The sequence below is a fragment of the Anopheles ziemanni genome, chromosome 2, assembly GCF_943734765.1.
Source record: "Anopheles ziemanni chromosome 2, idAnoZiCoDA_A2_x.2, whole genome shotgun sequence".
Lineage (NCBI taxonomy): Eukaryota > Metazoa > Arthropoda > Insecta > Diptera > Culicidae > Anopheles > Anopheles ziemanni.
The window spans coordinates 44,034,362-44,055,934 of record NC_080705.1 but is presented as its reverse complement, the minus strand read 5'-3'; the positions used below and the strand labels follow the sequence as shown (position 1 = coordinate 44,055,934).

The following is a 21,573-nucleotide window of genomic DNA, read 5'->3' as shown; positions in this document are numbered from 1 at the left end:
CTCATCTTCCTTCCCTTCCGTCTCACAGGCCAGTCTAGACCGATTCGGTTTTTTTGTTGCTCATGTTGGCCTTTGTTGATGTTAATCAATGAATAGTTGCGGAAGATTAGGTACAATTAAATTATAGGCTTCGATAGCCGTTCCGGTGAACGGGACCATTTTCGGATGGACGTTCCCCGCAGGACGTTAATGGGGAGTGGGTGGGGGAGTAGAAGCGATCACTCTCTCGAAGGCATTTGCGGCATTCCCTTCGACCGCTCATAGGGTTTCTCTTCTGACCGCTTCTTGCGTCCCCAATGTCCGGCAATGATCCGGAGATGGGTCAATTAGGAGCAGCTTCTAAGAGCTAAAACAAAAAGAACGACAAACTGCGGTTGAAAAAACCGACTTCTCCTCAAAACCACGCTCCTACGGACGGAGAAAAAAGACACACGATTTTCGGGGGCCCCCAAAACATAATGCCCGGCCCAGCGTTATGAGCTTGAAGAGCCCGTACGAAGTGGGTCTATAAAAAAGGGACTTAAATCAAAACCGTGAATTGGTCCGCCGTACTCGATGATCGGTCGATCGCCCTCGGCACGAAGCTTCGGAAGCTGCACGGTACGGCGGGAATGAGAGACGGGGAGCACGGCAACGAAGAACGAGGCCGAGGGAGAGTGTTTCTGTACACTTAAGGGACGACCGATGGGCGATCGATCCACCCCGTGCGGGGACGAGGCGGAGAAAAGAGCACACACCACCAAAGAACTCCCGCGTGCGCATTGCTCCACCGCCGGGGAATGGGAAGGGGTAAGGGCGCGGGAAAAGTGGGAGCACGAACGTCAGCGCACAACAGAACAGAACAACGAACAACCACTTCAACCGAATAAAATCGAATAATCAAAACATTGTAAGTATCTAATTTGGATGATGAAGGCAAAATGAAACATAAAACAACGATTTTTAATGCCTCATTATAAGTTGTATCAGCGTTTTGTTTGATGAAGCGAGCGATCAGCCGAACCGGGCGGCGGCAACCCGTTGCAGACCGACCGTGACCGTGGCTCGATGGATGGCAACGGTGGTGGCGATGGCGGTGGAACGGATCGGGCGAACGGAGAGAAAACGACAAACCCCGGCACTCGCATGGCCAATGTCGTCGGGAGGGGAGGAAGCGAGAGAGATGGAGAGGGAGAGAGGAGAGGGGGGAGGGGGGGGGGGCCTGAGCGAAGACGCAGAACAGCCACGAATGCAGCAGCGGCAAAGGGATCAAGAACCGCGTGAGGTCGCCCAAAGTGACAGAGATCGATAGCAGCGACCCCCGTGAGCAAAACAAACGCGCGAAGGGGCGAACGGGACAGAGGAACAGCACAAAATGAGCTTGTGCGTGGGCGAGAAAGAGAGAGCGAGATCCATTTCAAGGAGCGGCTCGGAAAGGATCGAGAACCGCAATAACAAGCACGTAAGAGCAGGCTGAACACGATAATCGAGCAAAACAAGGACGGTGAGAGTCGGTGGGGCGGGGGGTTCGGGCCAGAACAGACAGCGAGGAAGCTTTTTTCCGAATGAGCAACCGCAGCAGCCGCCGCGTCAGAGAGGGCGAGCAACAAACAAAAAACTTGCGCGCCCGAAACCGAAACCGCCAAGCGACGAACCCCGAGCTGGCTGCGAGAATCAAAGGAACCTCCACAGCGGTAGACCGCCAGGCGGCTCCATTATGTTGTGTGTTCTGTGTGTTGTTGCGGCGCTACGGTGTGGGTCTTTGGCAGGTGAGCTGCGGCCTGGCATTTGCTGGGATGGTGGGGTGGTGGGGGTAGCGGTAACGATAAAATAACTATATTTTCTGAATTCTTTTACGTCGTCATAAAATCGGACCGCCACTGCAGCTTTGCCGGTTTCGCCGCGTGTGTATTCCATTATGAATTTGATCGGCCGATTGAACGGAAAAGAGGGTTGAACCGAATGGTGGAAAAGCGGTGGCAGCGTGGGAAAGGGGTGATGTGCATGCGCTCTTCCCGTTGGGGGTCTTCTACAGCTCATTTAGGCGGGGTATTTGCAACTCACTTTGCCGAACGATGCTCACTATCGCGACTCAGAACATCATCAACCAGCTTCTCTGGCAAGAAAGAAATGAGTGTTCGGTTCTCGATGCCGGAAGACCGTGCGGAGGGAGAATAGTGGTGCGCTTAAACCAACAAGCTTAGACGGCATCTGAGGGAAGGCAGTAGCCAATAAATCTTTGCACTTGATAAGTTATTGCGCAGAAAGATATTCCTTGTTTCCGATGATGCTTTGAGTGATACTCGAATGAATAACAAATGTGTTTGTGTTGCCTGTTCTATTGATAAAGCAGTGAAAGATGGTTCTATTGAAAAATAATTAATTTTACATCAATTATATCATTTGCTACAACAGTGACATCAACATTAAGCTTGTGAAAAGAAATCAAGTTGAATTCTCTGACGATGTTGGTTCTAAACTAGATTGTTTTCTCAAGTTTATCGAGATTTTACTATGTAATTGCCAAAAAAAATGATGTCTTCTTTTTATTTAAAAATTATCCTAAACTTATCTTGTTTTCTCAATATTATAAATCAACAATCTTATTTCATTTTAACCACACAACTGACTACATATAATATTTGAAATTATCTTTATCAACTCTTCCACGGGTTGACTGGTGTTTAGCTTGACATGACGAGTTTATATAAGTATAAGAAAAGACAAGATTTAGCATCAGAATGACTGTATCGTTAACCGGTAGAGAAAAAGTTATGAGGTTAAATTTTTCAAAATGAATTTTTAACATATTATCGATTTGGGTGGCACACTTTAGAAACATGTAATAAATCTTGTTATATGGCTGGTTTTAGGTTGAATAAATATTCAATTGTTCCTTGCTTTTCTTAGTTTTTGTTTTCAAGTTTCTAATATTTCGTTCGTGATTATACAATGTGGTAAAATGTTATTACAGTAATTGATTTTTTTTTCTGTAATGAAGAAAGGTTGATTTAATGCTAAGAACGTTATTTCGCGCTAAGTACTTAAACAATTTGAAGTTGAAGAGAAACATTTATTAAATTGAGCTCCAAAATCTATAAAACTTGTTTCGTGTGCTACAATGACGGGTATTCCTAATCCACTTAGTTTGTTAGAAACATGAAAATAAAGAAATAGTGCAATTTTGATGATTATCACAATAATATCGTTGCAAATTTCTTTGGCATCTCTGACAACAGAATAAAGAAGTATGTAAAGTTTCATTTGCGCGCGTGCTCAGCACACATCTTGAAAACTCGAATTATTTATATGTTTTTCTTTTTTTAGATAATGATTTAAGAAACTGTTGATTGTATTCTCGTTTTGCTGCATTCCCATCAAACCACTCGCATGTATTTGCTTTGTTTTTTCGCCGTGGGTCGGTTTCTTTCCACTCTGGAAGAATCCGGTCGACCGATGCCTAGGCGCTTATTCGCTCTCGCTGGTTCGCCGGGACGCGAACCATTACTCAACGCATTCCATTCGCTTGTCGGTCACTCCCGGGCTGGCGGGGCGGCCCGGCAGCGAGGGGAGGTAATGGTACACGGCCATCAGCAGTGAAATAAAAAGAAGACACGCTGTCTGCGCCATTTGGCAACGGATGGTATTAATTAACATGTTCGGACCATTAAGCCCCGTCGAGCGAGCCCGGGTGGGATCCGACGGGACGCCGTAAGAATTCCGAATGTGTGGGGTGAAGAAGTTTTGGGAGTCTAATGATTAGTGTTGCGCTAATAACTAACCCTCTCCCGGCTCGGGGTGAAAGTAGTGGGATGAAGGTTTCGAGATCAAGATATCGTATTGGGGCTTTAAAGAAGATTATGAAAGAATGCATTATCCGGATGATTTAATGCGAAAATTCTGTTGAGTAACAATTTGCCACACGGTGTGTGTGGGGGGTAATATTTGAAACGTAGTTCGACAAACGAATGTCGAACATTGTGACACACACACACATACACACGTACACGCGGATCACCGTGGTTGAGTTGGCAAACAATGTTTCGGCGAAATGTTTGTCTTAGGAACCAGCGGGAGAGATGGCAAACCCGAGCTTCACCCAAGTAAACATTCGATGAAAACCAGTTGAAACCCTTCTCCTCTCAACAAACCTCGCGGGTTTTGGAAACCTCAGGCCGTGCCGCACGAGGGCTCTCAATTTAGTTTTCTTCAATGAATAAATTAACCCTTTTTAGCGCAAAATCAGCAACGAAACCACCGAAAATCCGTTGATCAATCATAAATTATTTGCTGCGTCTCGTCAAGCCGTACGCATGGTATGGTGAGGTTTTGGAAAGGGTAGCCCGTGGAAGGGGGGGGACAGGGAGGAGAAAATTGGCAAAAACCCACATCGTTGGCCGGTCGATGCGGTATCTGTGTATGATCTTCATCGGGTTCCTCCAGCGAATCCAAACTAGGCTCCCCATCATGTTCTCATCGAAAGAACCTCTTTTCCCCCACACAGGTGGACGCGATCTTCGTCAGGGACCAGAAGACGGAACGACTCGTTCGACTCCCAAGGACCACCAATAGTGCAGGCGTTTTCCGCGCATTCCGAAACCATCCCTCTCCGCTTTCCAACAGGGGCGGCGAAGGGCGGCGTTCCTTGAACGAGCCTTATTATGCACCGAGCTGGCGCAGGACCTCCCGAACATTTTTCCCGCCGGCTGTGTGTGTGTGTATGTGTGTGTGTATGTGTGGCATTTTTACTGCAGAAATTAAGGCAACCAGGCAATCGCTCGTGGGCCTTTTTTCTCTTTTCCAGAGTTTGCTTGCTGGAACCAGAACCTCCCCAAGATGTTGTTCGACTCGAGGGGATGCTGCGGCCGAGGGAAGACGAGAAGCAGAGTTGCGATGGGGCTTGACGCAACAAAATACGAATTCCCAGCCAATTCGACGGACGGACGGTGAAAGAGGCGGGAAGTAGCATGCGAAGATGAACAACATACGAGAACATATAACATCATCTTATTAACGTGTTCGAATGGGTCTGGTTCTTACCCTTCTCCTTTCCTCGTTTTCATACTCCCTTTTTTCCTGTTGGGGTTTTCCTCTTTTTCCAACAATTTTCCACAACCTGCAAGCAGAAACGGATGGCCCCTGATGGTCTCGGTTCGGCAGAGTGCTTTTTCCCCCATTTCGAGTTAATCATTCTCTCGGACACGGACGTACGTATGGCAACGTCGACGAGAAAATGGGTGACAAAAAGTAGCCGATCGTGAGCCGTCACACCTCTACCCCCTTCCTGTGCCTCCTTTCGGAGACCATCCGTTTGTAATGGCCGTAAGGTAAAAGTGTATGGTAATGGAAACCTCACATGTTGTACCGATCTGTCGTTGCGGAGACAAGGATCGGCTGCTAGCTGCAAGGGCCCGGGCGAGGAAACAGTGGCGTGACACACACTGCGTCACGGTTTTCTCTGGTCAGCAGTTGTTTCCACACGCCCCTCCCCCCTCCCCCCTTTCCGGCTACTGCTCCGAGATTGTCAGAATGTTCCGCCGACGGGCTCAAAGGATTTCCCTGCGAAAAATCAACACAACTCGCCGTAATGAAGGTTCAAGTTTATTTTTGGTGGTATGCGAACAACCCATTGTCCATGCGCCGGCGATGCTCGGAATCCCTCTGGCCTATCTCTCCCTCCCCTCTCTCTCTCTCCCCCCCCCCCCCCTCTCTCTCCGCCATCCAAAAGCAACGACGATGGTGGCCGAACTGCGTTTACATCGTCAGACTGAGTGGCGAGTAGCTGGCGAGGCTGCTGCGTTAGCGTGATCGGAACGATTAATTTGCCCTTCCCTGCCCGAAAGCCAAAACGAGACCTCCCGGTGCAGGATAACGTGCTAAAGCTCGCCCCGTTGCGATTGCGAACCAGTTGCGATCTCCCCGATCTGGAATGTTGAATGGTTCACGATTAGCAGCGTCGGTTCTTCCATTTCTTCTTCCGGTCGTTTGCTTTCGGTTTTGGTTTGCAGGTAGTTCTCAAGGAAGCAATTCTTAAGATCGTGTGTGGCACGATGGGTGGCTCGATGGGGCGTATGGGTGTTGCTGACCGCCGAAAGAATCCTCGGATTGTTTGAATCCTCGGTCCGTTTTGTACCCTTGTGTTTTTGCCTCCCTGTTTTTTCTTCAATATGCCAATTCATTTCATATCTTCAAGCACGATCGGGCCCGGTACTGCGCAGTTAATTGAGTTCGCTAGCCGACAGCAGCCTTTGTGCCATCGGTTGATTTTTCTGTTTTGCAGAAATTAATTAAAAATTAAACATTTTCATGGAGTGGATGGTTATCTGAAGTTATTTGAAAGAACAAACAGTTGGAGTTAGATTTTATGGGTCTGTGAAAAAAAACCATATGTCATTTGGAAGTACAAACAAACTTTTAAGATATTTTTGTTTGTTTGAAAAATTGCTCATCGAAAAATAACCACAGTCAAAGGAAGGAGTTTTTGTACACGAGTAGTTACGGTTTCCATTCTCCCAATAATGGCTTTTAAATTTAGAGAGAAAGTAATGGTCAGATCTTGGTCATGCCTGCCCCGTTAAGGGCTTACGAGACTTGTTTCCCTGTTGTACGTGGATAAGTCAGTCCTCTCGTACAGGGGAGGGTCCGGTCTTGGTTGGGATTCGAACCCACGCCGTCGAGGTGGTGAGCCCCGGCGCTCATGGGCCGATTTTCTAACCGGCGCTACCGCTCGGCTGTCGCGGACCCCCTCATTACAATATAACAGGTGTAATTAGCAGGAACAAATATTTAGAGACATATAATAAGCATCGCCAGAAGCATATTTACTGATGCTTTCAACATTCGAGGATAAACTGGTGAGTGAATTTGTAGATAAATTATGATTTTTCTCTTTTCCTATGTAAAGTATTTCTTTATAACGTCTGAATCGTATAGCTCTTGTGATTAACTTTAGCTGACAAGTGAAATTTTTTCAGTTCTGTATGTTTAAGTCACAATCCTGTTAATCTTCAGCGTAATGCGGTGTTAAGAGCCTAAACATCTCCCGGAAATCGTGGATTCATTGTTAAGAATTTTTATAATATCAATTTACTCAAATCAAAGGAATCCAACGCAGAAAGTCAGCTAACAAAAGTAACAGAAAACAACGTACATTCTCTAGGTATAAACATTGTTGCACGTTGTTGTTTGCTCGTCCTCTGGAACAGTTTAGCATTGTTCAGCAAGTTCAAATGAATTCATTGCGATAAGAGACCTAGGAGTTTCCCGGTTCCAAACAACCGTTCACCCCAATGACCTATAGCGCTGGAACAACCCGTCACGAACGGGCTGGCCTTGACATTGTGCTTTCTCTCAGTGCAAAACATCCTAAGAATCGCGCTCCAATCGCGTCATTCGTGCTAGAAAAACCACTCCCGCCTCCACGCCAAAGTTTGTTTGTTTCCCTTGAAGTCGTTGTTTACTTGACACGCTTCAATGCAGTCGACCACACGCAGTCCAGAACGGCCCCGTGCTGTCTGTAATGGCCACGGGCATCCCTGCGTGCCAACGGTTGCCGATAGTTGGTGTTGCCAGTAGCGCGAGTTTTCTAAAACAAACTGTCATGCCGTTCGATTCGCAATTCGCGCTCGAAGAGAAAACAATAATCGACGCCCGTGCGTCTCGATCATCCGTCAGTCACGTTCCAGAGAAACCTGGACCTGCGTAAGCCACGATCCGGAATTTGATTACTTGTACAGCACTCCGAATTCACCGGATGAGAGACAAACGACTTCGTTTTTCGAGCCTTTATTTTCACTTGTTGTCAACAGTGGAGTTCTTTTCCTATGTTTTAACTTAACTCACCTCATGTTACCCGGGATGATCGGGGGCCACATTCAAGCTGCAACCGCTGGATCTTTAAAACTGAAAATAGCATTGTGATCACCATTAAATCGATTCAGGCACATATAGAAAGCTCGCACACAAGTGAAATTCTCCTCACTATAGACCTTTTCGATTTCAAAGGAGCGGACGCTCGATTGAGAGTTTTGATAAATGTAGATGTTTTCATTTAAATTACTATACTTGTTAAAGAAATACTGAAGTATTTTAATTCTAAAGAAACTATAAAATTTTGCCGTATAAACAATAATCCATAGCTCAATAGACTCAATAGAATCCTGACTTTCAAGATTTCAACGCATGATGGAAATTATATGTTTCAAAAAAATTCAGGTATTGAAGTCTTATCGGCAATTTGCTTGATGGCAACTTTTACTTATTAACTGTTAAGCACTTATAAACACCATTTCCCATTGCATTGTTTGGAATTTTGCAACTTTTACTGCACTTGGCATGGTTATTTTGTGTAAAACTTCAAACGTGATTCTCGTAAAAATCAATTGGTCAACCGTTTTATTGCGTTTTTTGTATTTTCTGGCCTAGCTGATGAAAGTTTATCATATTCTAGTGTGCGGGAGTTAAATTAGAGTGAGTTATTGCAAAGTATGATGTATTATTTTCGAAGAAAGTTGGGAGCTGTGTATTAAGAAACCACGTTAACAAGCTGTACGTCCAACGCACCACCAAAACGACGGTTGAAAGTTACAAATCGCTTAAGGCTGCTATAATTTATGTATAGCATAGGCATACATTCATAGCGAACTACAATCTTACTCATTTCCTACATGACAAGAAACAAAAATTGTGATTTTCTTTTACACCCGGCCAGACACACCATCCACATTTATATCCATATCTCAACCCACAGTGCCTCACACTCCGGCAGTGGTTCCATTAGAAAACATCCACATCGTCATAGGTTCAGCATCACAACTATCTAATCACAGTAATTTAGAATTTTAAATATGGGATATTTTTAGTACTTCGATTAATGAGTTAATTACAGAAAAATCTAACCGCAGCGTAAGGCAGTTGTGCTGATTAGGCTCGATTTCGATGCAATTCACGCAACGCGAACGGAACGCGCGCGCGAGCCATCAGCTTCGCGGAGGAGGGCTATAGATAGCTTAGAGGTGAGGCATACCGTACAACACCTTCACCCCGGAGCTGGCCCCTGAGCAAGTTTTAGCTCGCGAGAGCTGATGTGGAGTAATTAAGCACATAGTGACAATTACGCTTTGCCACTTCGATAGACAACTTTCGACGGCCGTTTGATAGCCGTCGATTAGCCGCAGATTCCGAGGACCGATTACGGTACACCTGTGCTACGAAGGATAAGTACCTGGCCGGGCTAAGTAAGGTCTAATGTACGCGCGGACGCATCTAGAGAGGTCAGGTTGCAGTAATGGTTTGACGCGTGCTGCCCGATTTTGAAGTGAAGCGTATACGTGACAGCCCTAGTTTAAGCATGGTAGCACTTGTGATGAAAGAGTCGTGCTGTTTCACGAGCTGAAGAACTAAAGGATACGGAAATTAGAGATATTTGCCTGTAATGACTACGTTTCGCTGTCAACTACGTTCAGGAACTTAGTGAAGCCAGAAGGTTATTGTTCTAAGAGTTTTATTTAAAAGATGTTGGAAAAATGAAAATCGCAAACCCCATATGTGAAAGCTGGTGAAGAAATCATTTCTTTTTTATTTTCTTAAATTTACAATGCACCTTTTATACACGTCTGAATAATTAATATACACCTCATTACATTAATACACAGGGTGTCATCAGATATGGAAATTGGAGCAGTATGTAAGGGTTAAGTAAAGCTAAATATTTTTAAATTTAGTAAAATAAATAAAGTGTGTTTATATGCTTCTCAAAATATGTGAATTTATCAGCAATAGCAGTAGATAATGGTTTTGTTTCGTTCTGATTGTATTTAAAACTAAAACCAATATCAAAATAAATCCAAGCTTAGATAAATCTGTTGCATATTTTAGCAACGTTGCTACGTAATTTTTAATGCCGAGTGAAGGGAATTAACCTAAAATTGTACGTACAATCAACCAATCGTAGATTCGTTAGTATAGGACAGAGTTCAGACAAGCATTTGTGATGAGTTCATTTTTCGTTGAAGTGTATTGTCCTGCAGGAAAAACGTTTACGGATCTGAACAGATTTAAAGGAACACTCGTATATACTATTTTTTCAATATTTGAAAAGTTCGCAATTACAATTCACGAACCAATACAGCTCTAAGTCGACAATTCGGTGCTGGTTTATGGATTTAAGTCAATAGATTGCTACTCATCTGCAAACTGGCATTTTCATTGTAGATCATTCATTTTTTTATTTAAAATTTCCCTTTCAAATGTGTTGTGAAATATTTTCGGCGATGTTGTTTTTATACGTATCCCATAGTTGACGCGTCTTTTTAACGTTGACATATCGAAATGATCATTTTGTTTAATGTAGAAACTTTTGTTCTGGCAGTTCGTTCGTCGATTCTAGTAATTATCATGTTACAGCAATTGTAACTGTACATGCTTCTCAAAAAATCCCACATACCATACCCGTCACATTCCGGAATGGCTCAAACAAATTGAAGGTAGTCGTTTTGGATGGAATGTGTAAATTTGTCCTAACGCAAGAAGGCAACACAACACGATGTCCATGTACTTGGTAGCCTTTCTTTTGCAAGCCGATGTTGCATTCAATGTATAATAACGAAGTAACTGGGAATAAAGCAAAGATCTCGGAATAGAATCGATGCCGTTAGTAAAAAAAACTTGTCAATCTTGTTCCTTGTGGTTTGTTTTGCTTGCTGTACTTTTGAGTTACGAGACCTTGGTGAATTCTTCAATCAAATAAGCTCAAAACTGAAATAAAAAATAAAAACTGCTGGATGCACATTACATGTCGGCTCATTTAATTCTTGCTTATCTCATCTCCTTCAGTGCCAAAATACACCATATCGGTTCCGGCGACGTACTTGCAAACTTGTTTGTTTGCTTTCACTGAACTTAAGTACTCAACATTCATAAAGTTTTCAATGCCTTACACAATATAGGCCAATATGATATGAAGTTGGTGTTTCCATACAAACGAAGTGGGATTGCAGACTCCATGGAGCATTGGGTCATTTTTTTTGCAATTTGATCTGATGAAATCATGTCCACCAATATGTACGTGCAGCTAACCTCTTTTTTATCACTCACCAAAATACAACCTGTCACCAGCAAATATACGTGATACAGACGATCGCTTGTTGATTAACCGATATGTAATAATTCGATCAGTTTTTGAATTCGGACTCGTAATTTTCTACAATTTAAAAAAGCTATGGAAAAAAGTGATGGTTTAAGTTGTAGTGGTAATGGTGGTGTAGTTTAAGTTGGATAACAATCTTAAGCCAACATTGTAAAATTGATAGATTTTATGGAATTTCGATAAGATTGACTAAGAGATAAGTTTTAATTGTAAATAGTAGAATTGATTTTATAATATGGAGTAATATAGCTGCGATATAATATGTAGAGATTATAATTTAATATCTTTAAGAATTTTCATTTTTTTAGCTTTTCCTTGGAAATTTTAAAATTTTCTTATTTTCAAACCTTCATTGAACAAAAAAGAACAAAATAATCCGAGGACATTATCAAGATTGGCTCAGACAATTTTGAGAACTTTCTAGATTTTCCATGGGAATTTTCAAATGTTTTTTTCTTAAAACGTCCTTGGGTAGAAAGGAAAAAAATCATACGAAGGCATCGTCAAGATAGTTTCAGCTGGTTTTAAATTTTAGCGTCACAAACAAACAAACACTCAGTTTTATAGAAATAGATTATATGATCAGTAAACTAATTTTGATTAAAGGGTTGCGTATTGCATCACTTGCATTTACTTCTATTTCATTCACGGCGAAGGCATGCGAAGTGGCAAGTATATTCCATTGAATCACACAAAGTAATATATTAGTGAAACAGTATGCCCCAACGTGTGCTGGTTGCGATACAATTTAGTTGGGCAAGTTCCATCCCCAGACTAGGGCGGATTATGCAAGAGAAAAGTGCCCACGATCAAACAGTTGGCCCTAATGAGATGTTCAAGCTGTTTCTAATAAGTTCATACAGCATAGCCTCTATCGGCTACAGAAAATCAAGATGCTGAAGTTTGTTTGTAACATCTTACTGCGCGAAGTGAATTCCCAACGGTCCCACGATTATTGACGAAACTGAGAAAGCCCCTATCGTTTCCTTTATTTCCCACCAAATGTTACCATGATAAAGTCCATTGTGTTTGCAAGGAAGTAGCAGCAAGATGGAGATAATACCGAACGGTGGTGTCCTTTCCGACTTTCCGGTGGTGCTTGCTGGGAGCGGGGAAAGTATTTTCTTGCGACTGTTCTTAGCTTACATAGGAGGTTCCTTTGGGTAAACATAACGATGCGCGAGGAGAGCGTTTTTCGCGCAGCTCACAGGTGGGCCACTGACGTTGAAAAGGCACGGCGTTTTCCCATCCGGTGTGCTGCATTTCAACGGAATTCGAACAAAGGGAACATTTTTCACAAATATGTCTGAATGGTGTGTTTTTGCTCGTACCACGGGCCGGCGTCGCAAACGTGCGTCCGTGCTGCAACGCCTGGCAAAGCGGCGGAGTTTCGTTTTGGGGCCGAATCTTTTCGCAACATTTCTTGTTTTCGCTTGCATTTATTCTACCGTATCCAAATCCTGTCGGCACCGGCTGGGTGGTCCTTTGAACGTACACGCGTTCCCACCGTGCAGTTTTGTTCGTTTTTACCAGATAGAATCTTTTCTTCATCCTCTTATTGGGTTCAACATACAGCGTCCTACCACCCGGCAGACTGCGAGGAGCTATGTAGGTTTAGTGGGGTTCAAATTGGAAACAAATGGAAGGCAGGTCGACATGAGGTACTGATTCTCCCGCAGTAACTTAATCCCTCGTTTTGAGTGTACAATAAACTCCTTACGAGAACATGACAATATTACTTAGTTTAGTTTTCAGTCAAACGAAAATGATATTTAACTGCCATTAGTTGTATAACACACGGTTTTAAACTCTTTAATTATTTAAACACTTTGATTTACCTCGTTTGGATTCCAAAACCAACAACATTGAGCAGCGTGTTTAAATTGTATTGTAATTGTATGTAATAGTGAAGAAGAAATGTGTGTTGTTGTTTCTCTTGATACTGCTTAGATTAGTTGTAAGGTTCAACTTGTAATAATTTTTCTTAAGTAACTTCGATGGCATGAAGCTTTGATGAAATGCTAAAAAACTAATATTTTTAGTAGTATAAGTAAATAGTAACAATGAAGTTGTGAAAGTTTCAGACCTGTACTATTGTTTTTCGCTAAATGCCGTATAATGGAAATTGATCGACCAAAAATAGCCCGCACAAATAACTGGAAAACCAAGGCAATTGAGCAAATTGAATAAGCCGGGAACCCATAAAAAAAACAATAAAAATGACAAGTATTTTTCTTTTGTACAATTATGCATAACGATTGTTATGAAAATAGGTTTTTAGTATTCTAGTGTTCACTGTTCTTATAAATTCACGTATTTTGTGTTTTGGTTCCTGCATTAGCGCTCGTATCGTGGAAAGGGACACCGTTTTCGCAACGTCCGTTCACTTCTTCTTGCCAAGAACATCTCTAACTGTTCCAACACTTCGTCTAAAATTAAGTTTTGTGATTGCCCAGAGTTTTTCGATGGGGTGAAACTCTGGGAAATTTGGTTTTGGTACCAGAGGATCTTATTGGTCCAGTACCACTCCAAGACCACCTTGGAATAATGGCAGGTCGAAAAATCAGCAAAATACTTTATGTGAATTTATAGGAACAGGGAACATGTAAATAGTAAAAACCTATTTTTATAACAAACCTTATGTATAACTGTACAAAGGAAAAATACTTGAAATTTTTTTTTCCTTTTTTATGGATTCCAGGCTTTGTCAATCTGTCCACCGGCGCTCCAGTGATTTGTGCGGAGCTATTTTTGGTCGATCAATTTCTATTGTACGGCATTTAGCGAAAAACAATAGTACAGGTCTGAAACTTTCACAACTTCATTGTTACTATTTACCAATACTACCAAAAATATTAGTTTTCTCCTGACGCCGCTAGAGGCGCCGCAGTAGCTCGCTTTCCTTGGTTCAATTTACTTATGGTCATGCTTTGTTAACACTTTGCACTTTAACACATGCTTTCGAAACGCATTACGATCGGCGCGTTTGCACTAGTCCCTCCGTATCTGGCCGCCCTGGTTGATCAATCTTTTTCAATCTTTATTAGAATTTACGTACGAACAGCAAGGCGCTCTGTGAAATTTGCTTACTTTTCATTTGATATTTGTTTACATCCAGTAGTCTGTGGTGCGTGTCAGGAGTCAGCGTTGACAGCACACCAAAATGATGTGATCGGATGCAAACTGAAACGGAGCCATTACATCTATAGATGTACCCGTCCGTCAATGTGTTAAAATAATGTAAAGGTGTGTTTCCAACACCCTACAAATAATCGGGTTTTTGCATCGAACCTTTATGATACACGATGAATGATGATTAAATAAAGAAAATATCTTGTTTGCCCTACATTTATACCGGCGCATTCTGATTCACATCTACCGAGGTATTTAAATTCCAGATGAGAACGTTTTAGTTTTCACCCGCTTTTTAATTGATGTAAATAAATTCAATTCTTTTCAGTTTATTATGAATAACATTTTAAGGTAATTGATGATTGCTTATCAGTCATATTAAAACTGGTTTTACCTTTAATTACAAAAATCGATCTTCTAATAATTTTAGATTCAATTTTATTTATTTCGGGTGTTTATTCGGGGCGGTATCAATTTAAATATATTTTAAAATTTAAATGTCGGACTGTTGACTGCAGGAAGCTACTCAGCTGAGTGTCGATCTTCCGGACTCAGCTGGCCACACGCGAGTATCAGTTTTTATCATAACCGTTTTTTATCGAGTATAGTGCGAGTATATACGGAAGTAACCCAAGCAGAAAGTAACCAAGCTGAACTACTCAATACTTTTGTTTTGGTTTAGGTTTGCTGTATACTCGTATGCGTACTATACTCGATAAAATACGGTATTTCTCTCGTTCATCGTGCCTTACCCTTTGGCCTGTCTATACTGGACACGCGTTTTACTTGGATTCAATCGGTGCCCCGTTTCTCGTCGCGAGAACTGTAGTTTTTATAAAACACATTTCATTGACTCATATTTGTTTGAATTGCATAATTCAGTTAAAAACATGCCAGTATCGCAACGATGTTTCTAGTCCCACTTTCCCCTACATCGTATGATAGATGGAAACCAAAAAACATATATCAATCAAAATGGGTTTGCTCCTCACTTGTTCTATATCCGTTGTAATGGTTTGTAATTTTTCTTTCACTTTTAAATGACAATAGCTATAAAACATTAAATGAAAATAATTTGCTAGTATGAATTTCTTACAAAATTTTATTCCTCAATTACACACACACACACGTGTTCGTTTCGTAAAATAAATACGTTTCCTTTTCGTTACAGGTACATTAATAATATACAAAATTTACACACAAAAAACATCGGTCAAACAGTAGGTGAAGATTACCGCTACGCTTTCCGATCCGAAGCGAATACAATCGGAAGGAGGCGTGTTGTTTAGAACTTTATAGAAGTGGCTTTTCTAATGGCGTTGCTTTCTCTTATTTGCCTCTCTCTCTATCTCTCTCAATTTTTGCTTACGCCAAAAAACCTGAACCTCTTCTCTCATCATGCAACAACTTTCGATTGGCGATGGGGTTTTTTGTTTTTCTTTTTTTTTCATTTTCGTGTTCGCTTTCGGTTTGTCAATGTTGCTCACACCGTATGATGGGCACATTATGCACACCGTCATTTCCTTACGATTAAATAAATACGCTCCTAAGTGTGTAATGCAGCTTCCATCAAGCGTTCGAAAGCACACGAGCTACAAAAGGTATAAAGTGGCGTTTTGCTGAGCGGGTTTCCATCGCTTACTGCATCAATCAATTCGAGTCCTGCTTTAGCATACAATTTACAGTGTCAGTACTATTCCCTTCCGTGTGTGTTTTTATTTTCTTTTCGTTACCACTTCCTATTTACCTCGCTGTGTTCTAGAGCTTAACTTTTTACACTCATCTACAAGCAGCTACAGCATCGCAATGCACTTTCTGCGGATTTCTATCAGTAAAATATGTACATTGTGCCCTTTCTGTTCTTTCTTACTTTTGTTTTGTCAACAAACTTCACCTCGGTCCATCGGTGGCACACGCATTTTTATTTGCAACACTGGCAGCAGCCTATCTGTATCTTTTCTATCGTTCTTCTCTAAATCATTCTAATATGGTACAATGTTTCAATGCCTCCTTTCGTACTTACAGCTACACCAAACCTTTTTTCTCGTTTCTCTCACTCTCTTAGTACGTGAATGATTCGTGCTGTCGCGATCGTATTCCTCAGAACAAAACAAAAAAAACTGATAAAACTAAAACAAACGGTAGCGGCCCTGCCGGTTCCTAATGGTCCTATCTTCTTTGCAGATTCTCACGAACCCATGCCGGGGATGGTCCCCTTTCTCAAAGCTTCTTCCACTTCTTTGCTCGATCGCTCATCGACAGCCACAGCCGACCACCGTCATGTCCTGGTAGTTCTTGAGGACCACCTTGTTCTGCTCGTTGAGGTAGAGCATCGAGATGGAGGAGAGCTGCGTGGGCACGCAGCAGGCCTTGGGCGCGAGCGTCGGGTTGTAGGAGTTGACCAGCGTCTGCACAATCGCGTGGTTGGTCGTGTTGAGATGGTCGGCGATCGGAAACCGGCAGTCGCCCTGGCAGAAGTACGCCTCGTACCCGGGCGGCGCCACGATCCAGTCGTTCCAGCCGACGTCGCTGAAGTCGACGTACAGTGGTTTTCGCTGGCAGAGCTCGTTTTTCCGACGACTGCTGCGCTTGGCCGAGGCACGCCGGGCCCGGTTGGCGCTGCTGATGGCGTCCCGGATCGGCCTCTGCTTGTGTCGCCCGTCGTCGGTGTAGGTGAACAGCAGTGGTTGCTTCTGTACCCAGCTGTCGTGCTGTTCGTCGACGCTACGTCGCAGCCGGACGTGTTCGTGGTCCGGCACCGTCTGCACACTGCGCCGCTGCCGCCGATGGCCACGCTGCTGACGACTGGTCACCTGCACGAAGAGCCCGTGGTTTTTGCGTGGTTGCCGCAGCCATCGCTCCACCGCCGGCATCACGTCGAAGCTGGCCGTGCCCGTTTCGTTGATGCGCAACGTACGCGAGTCGACCAGGAGGAAGGTTGGGGTGCGCTTACCCTTGATGCCGGGTCGCACGATGTCGTACACCAGAACCTGATAGGTGGTGGACGGCAGGGCAGCCGGAATGCCGTCTCGCGTCAACGTCAGTTCAGCCGCACGCAACTTCTCGCCTCGCGGGATACTCGATACGTTGAACAGTAACCGGAAGCGATGGTGGTGCTTGAACCGCTCGTCAATGTTACTTTCTGCAAAAGGATGGAGCAGCAAAGAAGGGTAAAACCATTAGTAAACATTTTAGTGACCAGTTAACGATCCATACGAATATTAGACAAATCTCAAAGAAGATTCATATCATCTTAACCAGAGTTTAGATCAAAAACTGGATGATTAGGGATGTTTTAAGTTCACAAACTATGAATTCTCGCTAAAGAGTAATTTTTTACCCCACATCAAACAAAAACCCAATGTATTTGAGTCCACAAGGCGATATGTAAAACTATCCGTTAAAAAAAGTTCAATACGAGAATAGCTCAGATCAATCTATAACATGGCCTCTATAGTTTTGGTAGTCAATTATAAGTAATTGCTGGAAAATAAAAACATGGTGCCCTATCTTTAATTAATTAATCTTGGTATAGATTTAAATCATAAATATGATTCGAGTTTTTTTAGTAACTCGCAACATGAGTGATCATCCCTAAGATTTGTACATTAAACTTCGACTTGAATCTCAAACAAGTGAACGAGGATGTAAAAATTTACTTGTTGCCAAACATGTTGAATTCTTAGGATTGAATCCAATATCAATCATTGATTCAATCTTTTCTTCGGATTCGAAAAATGGAGACTTCTAATGTTTATGGAGACTTCTAATTTCCAATTTCGAAAGATTCGGAACCCACGCATACGATGAATAAATAAATGGGTTACAAGTTACTCCAAATATTTCAATCCTAAGGAGATCGTAATTGCTAAAAGCTCTACGATTCTACTTTGCGATTCAATCAGTCAGGCAAGTAGTCGCTCCCATAAATGGAATATAAATCACAAAACTGTTACAAACATTAAACATGAACTAAACGAAACCGATATTGTAAAAGATCGTGAAGATTCGAACGCTGAAGTAAAAGTCTCACATATTGTATCGAAGAGTGTGTAGGGTAATGTTTTAAAATATATGCTTGATCTATTAACCTATATGACTTTGGGTGTCCAAACAAACGGATATTGTATTCCGTTGCAATGAAAATACATTTCTCTCAAGTTATGCAAACGATTGGCTTTGAGACGGGGATCTCTCATTGTGTTGATCGAAAACCTCCACACGACAACCGGATCTGCGAAACATCATAATTTCGCGGTTCCAGTAAAATAAACATACTATTCTATCCTTGCCACCTCCATTGGTCTGGGCGCAAAATCGGATAGAAACCGCGTGGCGAGTGGCCAATAGCAACAACAGCCGCTTCTTAATCGATTAACCGAAAACCCCGCTCCTTGTCCGCCTCGTTACCGTGTAACAAATTTGCACAACGTGCAATTCGTTGGACTCCGGACTTTTCTGCGAAAATCTACGAAACCCATTTCGCGGATCGACGTTTTGTTTGTTTGTGATTTGCTGGGCGGGCGGGCGGGCAAGAAGCGTTACATCCGCCTGGGAGTGCTGGAGCTACTAAGCAGCACTAAACGGCTGTTCGGCGGATCAACCACTTTCGCAAACAACCGCACGAGAGCATCCAGAACTGCTGGTTTTGAGTCGCCCGTTGGATTAGCCGAAAATTGCGCCTCGTGGCTTTCCACCGCTTAATTACGATCGGCGCGACTCAAACGAGGTGTCGGTCGGTATAGTAAACTAGAGGCCACACAAGCCGGGTGCGAGCGTGTTTGTTTACAAGCAACCCCGGGGGTTTGCGCATTTTGCCCGCCTCTGCCGACTCGCGGTGCGGCGCCGTAATCGCTTTTTGCGTAATTTCTTACGCGCCGCCATCCACCCCGGCGGGGTGGGGTTCTGGGTTCGGATGTCCCGTAAATACTCCGGCGCGGAAATCTTACTCCCTCTCTCCGGGATGCAGACGAAGTGGTGCTGCGCTATAAACCTGCTGCCAAACTACAAACGCCAAAGGTCAACGCGTAGATCTGCGGTGGAAAACGAGTGGAAAACGGTAAGACGGCGCTGCAGACTACGATCTTCGCTGCAATGGAGTGTCGATAGACGGTTCTCCTTGAACCTACCAGCTGGACACAAACACTCACCTCCGGTATGCCCCTTCCCGGCGTAGTGTTTTTACGCCCGGTCGGTGGTCCAGCCACGATGATCGTTCGCAATTCGACACAGAGGCCCGTCATCGTCGTGTGCAAAATAAATCGATTATTTTACGCACCGAATTACCCATCAACTCCAAAACACGTGTGCCCTGTTCGCGGTAGACCCCACTCGAGATGCGGCATTACAACCCCGGCCCAAAGGTGTTCACATCCACCAAAATGTGGGCCTTTGCAGCCGCACGTTGATCGTGCGTTTCGAGATTGTGTAAACAGTTCACCGATCACGGGCGTATACAAATATATATACATGTACGTTTCACCGAAAGGCAATGCAATTAAGTGCAGCAGCCATTTTGTTGAGAACGATTCCCGGAATGCTCTGGCGGTGGCGCAAGTGTATTTACTTTCCCCTGCCGCAAAAACTACGAGAGTCATTCGAGAGTAATCAATCCAGATGGTGGCGGTTTCTTCTGAGGAACAGGCGCGTTTTTGTTAGCTAATCCATCTTCAAGTCCAGCACATTCGGCTCAAGCACAAGCGGTTCCGATCGGGAAAATAAATGCGCATTTAATTAGACTATTTTGAGGCCCGGCGGTGTAACGCATTGAATAAGCCGAATTTCGGGTGAGTCTACCCAGTACGCCCAACTTCTCCATTTTATTCCAGGTTCTGCCAACTTATGTAATTGAAATAAGAAATAAAAGCGCTATCGAAGCACACTCAATCTAATCTGTCCGATACGATCTTGTGCAAGCCATCGTCAGCTCAAGGCAGCTGCGTAGGTGTGCAGGCATAAGACAATTTTGAACGGCACACCGGTTTGCCGTACAATTAATCGGAAAACAAGTTCAATCGGGCCGTTCGCTTGCAGAAAGTTAGCCTCCAAGCTGGTGTAGCAATACATCGAGTGTTGCGCGAAGGATAGATCGATACAAGTTCGACTACAGCTGGGCATTTCGTGTTCTCGTATCTTGATCGCACCGATGCCCGGTGTGTACCGGTTTGCCAGCCTGTGCATGCGGTGACTCCGTGTGCCTTCGGCTTCCTATAGAGCTGGCTTGCTGTAAGACCTAACGCCATGTACTAAGTTTGTACGTACCTTCGTGCGTGAAACTCCGCACCGTGTTCGCGTTGCGCGTGTTGAGTCCTTCCTTTGGTACGCTGACGGAGTCGACCAGATCATGGCCCATGATCTGAGCGTAGAGCTGCTTCATCGCTTCTGGTATCACCACCTTAGATCTATCGATTTTTGGTCGATTAGGAAAACCAAACAGACTTAAGAGATTCTTCTCTATTTCGACTAGTGTTTTAGGATCTGGCTTGCTGGCACTACTATCACTGCTAGCGCTACCGTAGCCGTCGCTACCGTCACCAAGTTCATTCTCGCTGTCAACGCTATTCTGCGCTGGTTCCACCGGTTCGTCCACCAGTTCTTCCACCGGGTCCGGCTTTCGCTCGACGAACTCTCTGTACTCGCTGATATCACTGTTCACGCCACCACTTTGCACCATCGGACTCACTTGGATGTTCCGACTCGCCGTCCCGGACGCCAATTTCTCACTCGCGACACTACTGGCGGCCTCCGAGGTCGGTCCAGGTTGATTGGTACTGCTGAATCTCAGGGACTCGCCATCCTCGACGGCCCCGCTGCTGAAGACGCTGATCAGTGCGGTCGATCCCGTACCGTCGGTGCCAGCGACTTGGATGAGGCTCGGTAAGATCGCCAGCACCGCGAGGACATGGAGCCACGCGTGCATGGTCGTTGGTCGTGGTAGTCTGTGCCCAAAAGAGAGGGAAAATAAAAAGAGAAATACAATTATTAGTGAACGCCAGAAGAGGATCACATCAAATGAGCTAAAGCCTAGCACGCGCCAACCTTTTTATTGCTCCCGCTATGAAAACCGAAAGGAATCTAAGCATCGTGATAACTCTATGTTTACGATGAAACTATAACCGGCGAGATTGACGCTCGGCGACGTTGACCACTCGGTGACAATAATCCACTCTAGACTTCGTGTCGTGGAACAGGCACGTTCCAGCAGCACTCTCGCAAGGAAGGAAGCTGATAATTAAGTAAATGTTTTCACAACCAACCCGCACTCGCAGAGGGGGGAGAGGGGTGTTTACGAGGGGCCAAGACTGCGGCGCAGACTA

The 21,573-nt window shown here is 43.8% G+C and overlaps 1 protein-coding gene across 1 annotated transcript; it reads right to left on the bottom strand.

The window, feature by feature from the left end:
* Positions 1-16,509: 16,509 nt before the first annotated feature.
* LOC131293625 (protein decapentaplegic) lies at positions 16,510-21,176 on the bottom strand. Its single transcript, XM_058321701.1, has 2 exons — positions 20,519-21,176; positions 16,510-17,399 (listed from the first exon to the last, which is right to left on the bottom strand). The coding sequence occupies exons 1-2, from the start codon at positions 21,174-21,176 to the stop codon at positions 16,510-16,512; spliced, it is 1,548 nt and encodes a 515-aa protein (XP_058177684.1).
* Positions 21,177-21,573: the final 397 nt, after the last annotated feature.